The sequence below is a fragment of the Marmota marmota genome, unplaced genomic scaffold, assembly GCF_001458135.2.
Source record: "Marmota marmota marmota unplaced genomic scaffold, marMar, whole genome shotgun sequence".
NCBI classification, from domain to species: domain Eukaryota; kingdom Metazoa; phylum Chordata; class Mammalia; order Rodentia; family Sciuridae; genus Marmota; species Marmota marmota.
Window position 1 is genome coordinate 12527179 of NW_026000153.1, and position 12634 is coordinate 12539812.

Consider the following 12634-nt stretch of genomic DNA (forward strand, 5'->3'; position numbering starts at 1 on the left):
TTTTTTTTTTTTTTTTTTTTTTGGTATCGGGGATTAAACTCTGAACGCAGAGGCTCTTAACCACTAAGCCACATCCCCAGCCCTTTCTTAATATTTTATTTATAGACAGAGGTCTTGCGGAGTTGCTTAGAGTCTCGATAAATTGCTGAGGCTGGCTTTGAATTCAGGATCCTCTTGCCTCAGCCTCCTGAGCTGCTAGGATTACAGGCATGCCACTATGCCCAGCTGGGATTAGTAACTTTAATGAAAAGAGGAAGAGAGATTTAAGATAGCATGGTTGTTCTCTCACCAGGAGAAGTCCAATACCACATTATGATGCAGTAAGAAGGCCCATTTCAAATGCTGGCGCCACAATCTTGTACTTCCCCGCTTCTAGCACCATGAGCCAAATAAACCTAGACTCCTTATAAATTAACCTTTCTCAGACATTTAGTTATATAAATAGAAGAGACTGACTATATTAATTTTGAAACTGAAAACTTGTTAAACTCCTTTGTTCTAATAGTTTATTTTTTGCACATACCTAAGGATTTTCTATGTTTAGAATCATATTGTCTGAAAATAAAGTTTTATTTATTTCTTGCCAATCTGCATGCCTTTGTTATTTCCCTTTCTTTAGTTAACCAGATGTAATATTTCTCCAATACAATGCTTACTAGAAGTAGTGAGGCTGGACCTTCTTTCTTTCTTTTGATCTTAGGAAGAAAACATTACTAAGTCATTCATTTTAAAGTATGAGGTTAGTGATAAGGTTTTCATTGATGTCTTTTACCAGGTTGAGAAAGTCCCCCTTTCTTTCATAACATGTTGAGAGACTAACATGACTGGGTGAAGGCTTTTGTTGAGTAATTTTCCAATTTCTATTGGGATGAAAATGTAGTTATGGCCTCTATTCTACTAATTTGGTGTATTTCATTATTGATTCTCAGATATTTAAGCAATCATGCATTTTTGGTATTAAACCCTACTAGGGTCATAGTGTATTATGAATTTTCTATGTTGCTGAATTAATTGTTTAATATTTTATTAAGGATTTTGCATCTGTGTTTATAAAATTATTGTTGTTAATTTTTTTCTTATAGTGCTTTTGGATTTGGCTCTAAGGTAAAACATAACATGTAGTGGGATAAAATTTACAAAAGAAAATTGATTGGATTTGAATTATTTCTACTCTCAGTAATTTACTAGTGAAGCTTTCTAGGCTTAGTATTTTCGTATTGGTTGAATAGTGTCTCAGGAAACACGTCCTTCCTAGAATTTCATAATGTGCCTTATTTGGAAATAGTATCTTCATAGATGTAATTAATTAATATGAGGCCATACTACCATGGTGTGGGTCTGTAATCCAAGGTGATCAGTGTTCATATAAGAACACACACAGAAGAGAAGGCGGTGTGAAGACACACAGAGGAGGATGGCTATGTGACACTGAAGGTCAGAATTGGAGTTTCACAAGTATAAGCCATGGAAAGTGAAGGATGGCTGGTAGCCTTGAAAGCCAGGAGAAAGAACTTGACATCTAATTTAAGACTTCTGGTCTCCACAACTGAGAGAATAAATTCCTGTGGTTTTTGAGCCACCTAATTTGTGGCAGCCCTAGGTAGCTAATACAGTTTCTAAATATTAATTCAATTTCTTTACTTGATATAGGTCTTTTCAGGTTTTCTATTTCCTCTTGAGTCATTTTTGGATACTTGTACTCCATTAAGAAGTTGTCCATTTATCTAAATTCTCTACTTTCTTGATACAAAATTGTTCATAATATTCTGTTACAATTGTTTTAATTTCTTTTGGGGTACAGTGATGTTTCTGTTGTTTCACTCTTGATTTTGATGGCTGTTTTTTTCCTTTTTTTCTAATCATTGGTATATTTAATAGTTTATCCATTTTATTGATCTTCTCAACCATATTTTGGTTTTGTCAATTTTCTTTATTGTAATTCTGTTTTTAAAATTAATTTATGCCATGATCTTTAATTATTTCCTTTCTTCTACTTAATTTGGGTTTGAATCATTTCTCTTTTTCTGCCTTTTGGAAGGGAAAATTTTGCTCATTGTCTTTATATCTTTATTTCAATGTAAGTGTTTAAAGTGTTACATTTTTCTTTTCATACTCTACCTGCATTCCACAGACTTTAATAGGTTCTGCTTTTATTTACACTTAGGCCAACTATTTTCTAATTTCTCTGTGACTCCTTCTTCCTTTTTGTTCTTAAAAAAAAGCATGTTAAATTACTTTTATGTACTTTAGCATTCCCAACATTTTCCTATTATTGACTCTCTCTTTTTTTTTTGTACCAGGGATTGAACCCAGGGGTACTTAACCACCAAGCTACATCCCCAGCTCTTTTTTTTATATTTTATTAGAGACAGAGTTTTTGCTGAGTTGCTTAGGGCCTCACTAAGTTTCTGAGGCTGGGTTTGAACTTGGAATCCTTCGGGCTCAGCCTCCTGAGTCATTGGGATTACAGGGATGTGCCACTGTGCCCAGCTCCTATTATTGACTTTTAATTTGAGAAGTATTTGTCTGATTCCAGTCTTTTAAAATGGTTTGATACTTGCCTTATTGCATAGTACATGGGCTATTATGTAAAATGTTCCACAAGTTCTTTAACATAGTGTTTATTTTGTTATTAATGGATAGAGTGTTCAATAGATTATTAGCTAGGTCAAATTAGTTGTTTGCATTGTTTAGAACATTATATCCTTTTTTGTCTAGTCGTATCAATTACAAAGAAAGGAGTATTAAATATTTCAATTGCATTGTTGAATTTTCTATTTTTCTTTTCATTTGTCAGTATTTTGTCCCCTATATTTTGAGGCTCTATTATTAAGTTTGTATACAAAATTAACATTAATGATCATTATAATATTAATATCTAATGTAATAATTCTTAATTTTTTTATTGACAGAGTGACTGCTTTATTATTATAAAGTATACCTCTTTGTCGTCAGGATTATTCAGTATCGTATGAGTATATTTTGTCTGATTGTGATATATTTCACTCAATTCTCTTACTGCTATTTCTATAGCATATATCTTTACATCTTTTAATTTTCAATCATTTGTGTCCTTTTTTTTTCTTTTTGGTGTTAGGCATCAAACTTAGAGCCTCATGCATGTTAGGCAAGAGCTCCACTACTGAGCCACATCCCCAGCCCCATTTGTGTCTTTAACTCTAATATGTATCTCTAGTAGCCAGAATATAGGTGGATGTTGCTTTTTTGAAACTCCATTTGATTAGCTTGTCTTTTGATTGGAGTGTGTAATCCATTCACATAAAATGTTATAGGACAGAGAAGTGGGAGGGGGCAGGGGGTTAGCAAGGATGGTGGAATATGATGGACATCATTATCCAAAGTACATGTATGAAGACACGTACCAGAGATATGAAAAATTGTTCTCTATATGTGCAATATGAATTGTAATGCATTCTGCTGTCATTTATTTAAATAAATCAAAAAAAAATTTAAAAATGCCATTTTAGATTGTTCAATATACATTGGCCTTTAACCTTTAGCAATGTTAAACCTTATGTTTTCTCCCTTCTTCTGTATTTATTGTTTCCTTTTGTGAGAAACAAGGTTTTAACTTACTATTTTTTCCTCTGATTATCAGTATTTTTCAGTTGTGCTGAGGTTACAATGTACAACTTCAACTTGTCAAAATCTATTTCAGTTTAATACAAATTTAATAATAGCAAAACATCACAATCTTGCTCAAATATTGTTCCACTTCTTCATCTCTCCTTTGGGTTGTTTTTTTCTTACATTTTATACCTATGTGTGCTGTAAACCAAATAACACAGTATTATGATTATTTCTTTGAAGACATTTTCATTTTTTAAAAAAAATTAAGTATGTATGTGTAAATATATATTCTTTTACATTTTCATGCATATATACGATTTACAGTGCTTTTCAGTCCTTCTTATGGATCTAAGTTACCATGTAGTATATTTATTTTCTTTCTCTCTGAAGAACTTCTATAATTTTTTTTTATATAGCAAGTTTGTCAGCAATGAATCTTCTCGGTTTTATTTTCCCATTCTTCTTCATTTTTAAAATGATAGTTTAATTTGATAATCCTTTGATAATCCCTTTCCTCCTTCTCAGCTCTTTAAACATGTCTTTCCACTACCTTCTGGTCCCCAGAGTTCTGATGAGAAGTCAGCTGTTTGTCAAACATTTCTGTTGCTGCATTCAAGATTTTCATGTTGCATTTGGTTTTCAGAAGCTTGAATATGAGGTATTGAGACTCATTCCTCTGTGTTTATACAGTTTGGATTTTGTCAAGTTTGTCTTCACCTTCCCCTTTGTTTCTTTTGTCTCCTCCTGGAATATCCATTTCACTAATGTTGAGTTACTGAACACTGTGCTATGTGTTTCTGAGGCTCTGCTTATTTTCCGTCAAGCTCAATTTTTCACTATTCTTGTTTTGGATAATTTCTGTTGAACTATTTTCAAGTTCACTGATTCTTTGTTCTGTGAGCTCAAATCTTCTGTTGAGCTTCTTGAGTGAATTGTTCATTGTTATTATGGTTTCTCAAGTCTGGAATTTCTATTTAGCTCTGATTATTACTTTATATCATGGTTGAAATTCTCTATGCTTGCTCAAAATTGTCATAATATTTTCCTTTAAATCTTTACTATGGTTTTCTTTAGTTCTTTGGATGTATCCATATCAGTACTTTGAAGTTTTGCTAGATTGATTTAGATTCAATTTTTATTGATTGTTTTCCCCCCTAAGTATGTGTCTCTATTTACTGTTTTGTTGCATGTCTAGGAAGTTTTTTTTTTTTAAATAGCAAACTGGATAGCTTAAGTAATCTATTTAGTAACTCTATATCCTGTTTTATTTTTCTGATGGTTGTTAGTCCTTCTTTTCTAGTAATTTTCCTGCTTTCAGCCATAGATCTGTTTTCTCCAGAGCATAAAGCCTCTGCTATCTGCTCATTTTTTATTTTGGTGTTGTAAGGTTCATACCTGTGTCTGTGTAGCTTAGAGCCACTAAGCCATTTGGCTGTGCTGAAGCACTTCAAACTCATAACCCCCTCCTCTATCCATCCATCCAAGTGTGGGTTAAAGAGCACATTCAAAGTTGCCTCCATTTTCCAAGTCTCCCTTGGCTTTTACCTTCAGCTCTGCCACACCTGTTTATAAACAAAAGGTATGGTGTTGTAGCAACTTGTTTTTCTTTCCACATTCACACAGTGTGAAGTCCATGAGGAAAAACTTGCATATGTAAAAAGAACAAGAAGAACAACAGTAAAATATGAGCCAAAACAGGAAACTTACTCAGTCTGCAACTTACTCTTCATCTGTGAATCTCCATTATGTATTCATGTCTATTCATGTTTATTTGGTGAATCACTTTGGGACTTAGCTACATAAATTCTCTTGCAATATTATCACAGTGTTTAATTTGATGGCTGTTTTTCCTTTTCTGAGCATTTTTATGCATGGTAGAAAAAATTATGAGATTTCTGCCTCCTGATATCCATGTCTCAGTGAGGGTGGGACCCATGACTATGGTTGGTTATCACTTCCATGATTCGATTCCATTATATAAAAATGACTAAAGGAATTTTTCATATGTAATTAAGGATTCTAATCAATTTACTTTGAGTTCATCAGGATTTTCCTGTGTGGGCCTCACACAGTTGGGAAAGTTTGTTCTCTCTGGTGTTGGATAAGAAAGAAACAGTGAACTATTTCTTGAGTTGCTAATTTCCTGTGCAAAGAGACAGCCTCTACTCATGGGACCTCAGTCCTGCGGCTGGAAGGAGCTGGATTCTGCCAACAACCTGTGAACTTGCAAGAGGACCAGAGTCTTAAATCAGTTGTAGCCCCAGCCAACCTTGCAAAATCCTGAACAGAGAACCCCATGATGTTATGGCCAGTCATCTGATCTGCAGAAACTGGGAGATAATAAATTTGTGTTGATTGAAGTTGATAAGCGTGTGGTAATTTATTATATAACAATGCCAAACTAAGACACTATGAAATCTATTTATAAAGGAATCTTCCCTGAATTTGTATTTACACAAGATGTAGATTGGCATGTAATCATTCAGTTACTCAGAACTCTTTAATTTGCAATAGATTTAATTTTGGGACTTCTAGAACAAAATTTCTATACATTTCTGTCCTGATTTCCAAAAGAATAGATAATCATAACCCCTTTGAGTACTTCAGGATGGACCCAGCACAGTTCTCAGACTACCATGTGTATTTACTTGTTCAGACCTTCACATCACCCTGTGTCATTCTCAATTTGCAGATTAGGGAAAGGAGGTGCAGATAAAGTTATGTCCCCAACATAAATAGGACAGCAAAGCCAGGGTTCAAACCCAGGTCATCTGACTCTAAAAAGAGCCCAAGTTTTATCGCTCTTAAACTTCATGCCTTCCTATTGCTTCCACAGCAAACTATGGAAAATTCAAAAAAGCACTGAAAAGAAAATAAAAATCACCAGTAACGTTGCCATTCAGAGTTAATCATATCATCCCTGTAAACTAACGTTTGAGTGTTCATTCTAGATAAGAAGATAGTTATACAGATACCGAGATGGCATATTATAACTTAATGGGTCTTTTACTCTGCTTAACACTCTGTACTTTTCTCTTGTTTTCTTTCCCACAGTACAGAACATTTACAGAAAGAAAAGAATCATTCACTTTCTTCATGAAGAACAGCATGCTGTCTTCCTGGATGCTTCTGATTTTGCTCACTGTCCTGCCTTTGCCCAGTCACAGACCTTCTCACCTCTGCAGTGTTTTTGTGGTCTTTCTTTTCAGGGTTTTGGCCCCAAGACAATCAAGGAAAAAAAACCCAAGCAGATGGAGTGTGATAACTTCAGATGATCGGGAAAGTACCACTTGTGCTAAGGTTGGAGTTAAATTCAAGGATAATTTAAAAGTAAACATAGAAAATTGTAGAGAAGAGAGTGTGTAAGGAAACTGTCAAAGTGAAGGGCAAGTGTAGAGGTTGCAGACAGGCAATCAGGTGATCTGTCTGGACCTCGAGGATCTACCTATAAGGCCATCGAGGGTGGAGGTGAGTGGACCGGTCAACACTGTTGGAGGAGACTATCCAGATTTCTCTACTGAGAGGAGTCCAGCAGCCATAATGCCTCATATATGACTGTAGGAGCTGAGGGGGTGGGGACAGAGCCCTCCCCAAAGACCAAGAACTGTGAATGTCAGGGTGATGCTCTGCTCTGTCTCAGAAGAGAGATCCACCCTCAGAGGAGGGGAGGAAGAGAACCTGAGTTATCCAGAGGAAAATATACTTAAACACATAAATGGCAAGATGAAATGTTTTCTACTATCACAGAAACAGTGTCTTATGAACAAGTGTTCACTTACAGAAAATAGAGAAAGCGAAATTTCTATCTAAATTGTGATCATAAATTTGCACCCTTCTGTGCTGGGTCTGTTTAAATCTTTCCTATTTTTAGCAGAGACACTGTCTTTTTTCACTTGCATGCGCTTGAAACTATAGACCACCTTTTTCTCTTTATCACTCAAGCCCTAGAGTCATTTCTGACTACTCTGTGTGGGATACGTGGCTGGAGAGAGGTACAACCTGACTGTAAAGACATTTTATATATTTAACATAAAAGGAATGGGGGGGGGGAATGTGTTTTTAACACTTTAAAAAATTCCCAAGCATTTTAAAATATCCCAAACTGGATGGATTAATTTAAATGCCAATGACCGAGAAACCATAAGGATTAACTTCCCATAAATCATCCATGTAAAGAAAATAATGCTTTACAAAAGTGAACTTGCCTTATTGATTCCATGACATTTGAAAAATGGCAGAAAGGCAAAACCCGCCCAAGCACTGTTGAATCAGCACTTGTTTAGTGACCAAATGGGATGACTAGTTTGTTGCTTATAAAAAGAGGAGACTGGGGAACTGGGATTTCCAAAGCTTAGTTCTGATGTTGGCATATATTCAAGACCATGTCCTCAGGTTTGCTGGTTGGTTCCCCACTGCAAATCTTCTCTGGGACTGGAGCTGGGATTGGTTATTTGTCATGGGATGTTGACTCAATATCCTGGTAACTTTTGTGGTGGTTCTTTTAGAGAATCTCTTCAGTCACACCCTCTCAACCCATTTTGAGGAGCCATATATGTCCCTTGAGCTCTTCTCACTCCCATCTTCCTCTTATTCAGTGATATGAACACTTCTCCCAGATTCTCTCTGCTGGGAAGTTAGAATTGACAAGAGAAGGTGGGCCGGCTCTGTGAGGGCTGTGCCATTACATGCAAACTCAGAACTATGGGAATGAATTGGCATGAAAGTGTGGATAGTAATAAAAACAGCTCATCTGCAGGGCAGAGAGGAGCCAGTGCTGATAGTCTGGGAGTAAGAACTCCCTGGATTCTTGGTAGTCATCATTTTTTGGCTCCTGGCTTGATATTTAGGTCTAACTATTTTTGACTTCAAACTTTCTTTCTCACATTCTCAGTAAAAAAGTTTTCTCCTTTTATTTGTTTATTTTTATGTTTTATGTGATGGGGATGGAATCCAGGGTCTCATGCATGCTAAACACACACTCTACTATGGAGCTTCATTTCCAAACCCCATTTGATTCTTCTTATTTGCAAGCCTAGGTATTACACTCCTGTTTGCCAAAATGGTGGTTAGGGATTCAATGTCTGGGAAATAAGATTAAAAAAAAATGGATGTAAGAGGAAAAAATAATAGCAACCACCATTTAAAAAATGAGTCTTATGGGCTGGGGATATAGCTCAGTTGGTAGAATGCTTGCCTCACATGCACAAGGCCCTGGGTTCAATCCCCAGCACCACAGACAAACAAACAAATGATTCTTAGATATAACATCAAAAGCACAAGAGAAGAAAAAACTAAATAGGACATCATCAAAATTATAAAAGTGTGTTCTTGAAAGGCTCTTATCATGAAAGAGGAGTTAATTCACAGAACGGAAGAAAATAGTAAATTTACAAGTTGTATATTTGATAAAGGACTTATACCTGGAATATATAAAGAACCTCACAATTCAATAACAAAAAGACAACCCAATTAAAAAATGGACAAAAGACGACATTTCTTCAGAGAAAATATGCAAGTTGCCTGTAAGCATATGAAAAGATGTTCAACATCATTATCATCTGGGAAGCACAAAGCAAAATCACAGTGAGGTCCTATTCCACTAGCCACTAGCATAGCTCTAAGCAAAAAAAGATGGTTAATCATGAATATGAAGAAATTACTACCTTCATAGATAGCTGGGGAAAATGTAAAATGGTACCACTACTCTAGAAAATAATTTGTCAGTTCCTCAAAATGTTTAATATGGAGTTTTCATATGTCTTAGAAAGTCTGCTTAGGATTTATTTGAGTGATACGTGGAGACAGTAATAACTGGCATTGTTTTGGGGCAATGAAATGTTCTGGAATTAGATCTTGATAATCAATGCACAACACATGAATATGCTAAAAACTACTTTATTTTTAAATAAATAAAGTAGTTAGGTGTTCCCTAACAAGTATAATTATCAGAGATCTTGAGTTTTGGAAAAGCAGGATTAATTCAGCTATTTTCCCATACAGTTTCCAGAGGGAATTAAAATAGTGAACTTTATGGTGTGTGTCAGGCCTCTCTCTCCTTCTTCTCCATCCAAGAACAGTCCTTGAAAAGTTCCCCTGAACACAAATTTGAGTGAAGTTCCCCATGGAACCAACTTCAATCACTGAGACACCAGTTTGGACTATTTTTAGAACCTGGCTTAGTGCACAGTCAGTGCTCAGTAAATGTTAACCACTTGAATGGACTTCTCTCAACCCACCTTTATCACCCAAAGTCACCAAAGTAAGTCACCCAAGCAGAATTAGCCTGAAGTTGTGAGTTGTGGGAGAAATGGAATGGCAGACATGCCAGTTTCTAGATCCAAACCTTGAGAGACTGGTGGCTTCTAGTTCCTGTCCTTTGCAATGCTTTCTCTGGGATCCTTGAGCTACACTGGCACTGCCATGGGTAGGCACTCTGATGTCCATTCCCCAGTGAACCAAACTTCTAGCCATATCCCATCCCCAAGGTGCCAAAATATAAATAAAGCTGTTTTGTGGAGTCCCAAACCCATGGATCTGCCATATGAATTCCACCTAGTCACCTTGGTCACCCATGCATGGAGCATAAGAATCACCAGCCAGACTCCGAACAAATTCCTGACTCACAAAAACATAAACAAAATGGTTATTATTTTAATTTGTTAGACACCAGAAGAAGAGCAGAACAACCCATCCTGGAATGCCCTCAACACCTCCTGCCAACTCTCTGTGGCCTCATTAGGAATGAAGCAGGGGAAGGAAAAAGTATTTCATGTCCATTTTGCCAAGATGGAGACCAGAGGAGCTCAGGTAGATAACTAGACTAAATCCAAAGATTGAATTAGCAACCAGCCTGGATGTAGAACTGATTTTACTTGAGCCTTTTTCAAGAATATTTCCATTTGATAGGCTTTAAGGTTTGACTTAGAGCAAATAGAATGTTAGTAAATAACGACTTAAGAAGAAGAAATCCTGAGGGAGGATGATCTCCTGAGGGAGGATGATCTCCCAGGCGTGGTTCCAAGAGGCCTTAGACGTCTGCTTCTAGGTTTCTGGAAAATAGATTCCCAGGGATTTTGGATCTCTGGGTTTTAATTTAAAGATTTTAGAAGTAGAGGTGTTCCCTAACAAGTATAATTATCAGAGATCTTGAGTTTTGGAAAAGCAGGATTAATTCAGCTATTTTCCCATACAGTTTCCAGAGGGAATTCATGAGTGTCAGAATCTGCATCCCTATTTTCCATCTGTAGCAAGAGTAAGGCCACCATACTTATGCCCAGACTTCTTTCTCTGAATTTTCAAGCCAAGATTTTATATATATATAGATATATATATATATATATATATATATATATACACACACACACACACACACACACACACACACACATATATATTATTTTTGGTGGTGGTACTGGGGATTGAACCCAAGTCCTTGTGAACGTGAAGCAATTACTCTACCAACTGAGCTCTATCCTCAGTCTCAGGATTCTATTTTAATATTAGCTTATTGAACAACTACTACTCAGTTCTGACCCTTTGGTGGCTCTATGTACTGTTTCATCTAAACTTCCACCATTGTTATGGAGGCCCCAGGTAAAATATATATATCAAAAGTCTGACCCTACCTCCAACTCTCCTACAAAATAAACCAAAAATCCCAAATCAAAACAATTTTTTTTTCTAAAAAAAACTAGGAAATAAAACCTTCAGTAAAATGAATCAAAAAGTCAGATGCTAATCTCATTTGAAGCGTTCATTTGACCACCAAGTCTGGATTCCCTGAGAGACTGAAGGAAGCTAAGATAGTTGAGTCTTTAATGTGTACAAATATAAAAATTTTACATGAACATTTCAAATCTCACAGTATTCCCAAATCCCCATGATATAGGTATTATTATCTCTGTTTCAATGATAAAGACACAGAGGCATGGGGAGGGTTAAGTAACTTACTCAAGATTTCACAGTCATTAAGGAATAGGCAAGGAGAAGAGAAGGTGGGCAGAAAAACTAACTCAGATGTCTTAGGTCAATGCGCATGAAAAAGAGTAAGAATGTCAGGCTATTACAGTTGTGTAACCAAGAGGGAAAAAAATCCAATCACAAACAAAGCAGAAGACTTTAATGACTAATTCAAATCAGCAACTATATTATCACACTTCTTTGCACATAGAGGCATATAGTGTGAATGCTTATCCTTAGACTCAATATTTGTCTATGTCTGTGAGGTTTTCAGTGTCTTATTTTGAATCTCACATGTATTATGTCATTAAACAAGAAAGACATCTGCAAGAAAAGCATTATAAACCATTGATTTGTTCACATAAAAAATATAAAAAGTATTTACATACCTACACAGGTGTGGCCATTGGAGTGACTGGTGCTGTGCTGGTCAATATAGGACACTGCAGAGGCCCAGGAGTGAAGGGACAGGAGAAGGAGCAGCCGAGCTGCTAGGAGGGCTTTCCAGGGGGAGTTCATCTCCAAGCTGTGCACTCTGAGTGACCACTTGGCTGCATAGGCTGCTGATTAGTGGATGCTGAAGCTCAGTCTGCAGAATCAGTCTTTCTCTCCTCCTCTTGTTCTCTCTACTTTGCTCTCCCAACATACACATACACACTTTTCAGAGAGTGTAAAGCAAACAAAAAGCATGCACAAACACTCACAGGTCCCCAACTTGCTATTTCAAGAGGCTGAGAAAGCCACGTGGACCTGGGGCTGGGGAGAGTTGAAAGGAGTCCTTGGTTTGCAGTTCCTCTTAGCTGAATGCAGCAGGAAAAGGGAAAACCGAAGTTGCACAGTATAGGCAACAGCACTTCCGTACTCCCTAGCTGCAGTGGGTGACCTTAAACCACAGGAGCCTTGAGCCTGTCAGAGTCCTTCTGTTGAGTTGGCTGGGAGGCCCTTCCCCTTTCATTCTTGCAAAACAAAACAAAAGTAAAACCAATCATGAAGATGAAAAATGCTACACAACAAACATACAACTCTTCAGCAATTTATGATCGGCAGTGCCCACAGAGTGTGGAAATTATAATTTGTTATATCC

The 12634-nt window shown here is 36.6% G+C and overlaps 1 protein-coding gene across 2 annotated transcripts in view; it reads right to left on the minus strand.

Moving 5' to 3' along the window:
* The window catches only part of Aoah (acyloxyacyl hydrolase), a 213642-nt gene extending 201218 nt beyond the window's left edge, over positions 1-12424 (minus strand). Inside the window, exon 1 of one of the 2 annotated variants that reach the window (XM_015490228.2) lies at positions 11940-12422. In XM_015490228.2, the coding sequence (XP_015345714.1) occupies positions 11940-12069 (130 nt within the window). In that variant the 5' untranslated portion in view covers positions 12070-12422. Of the gene's footprint in view, positions 1-11939 lie in introns of both variants that reach the window. The other variant, XM_048786464.1, reaches the window with a different exon arrangement.
* Between the last annotated feature and the right edge of the window lie 210 nt (positions 12425-12634).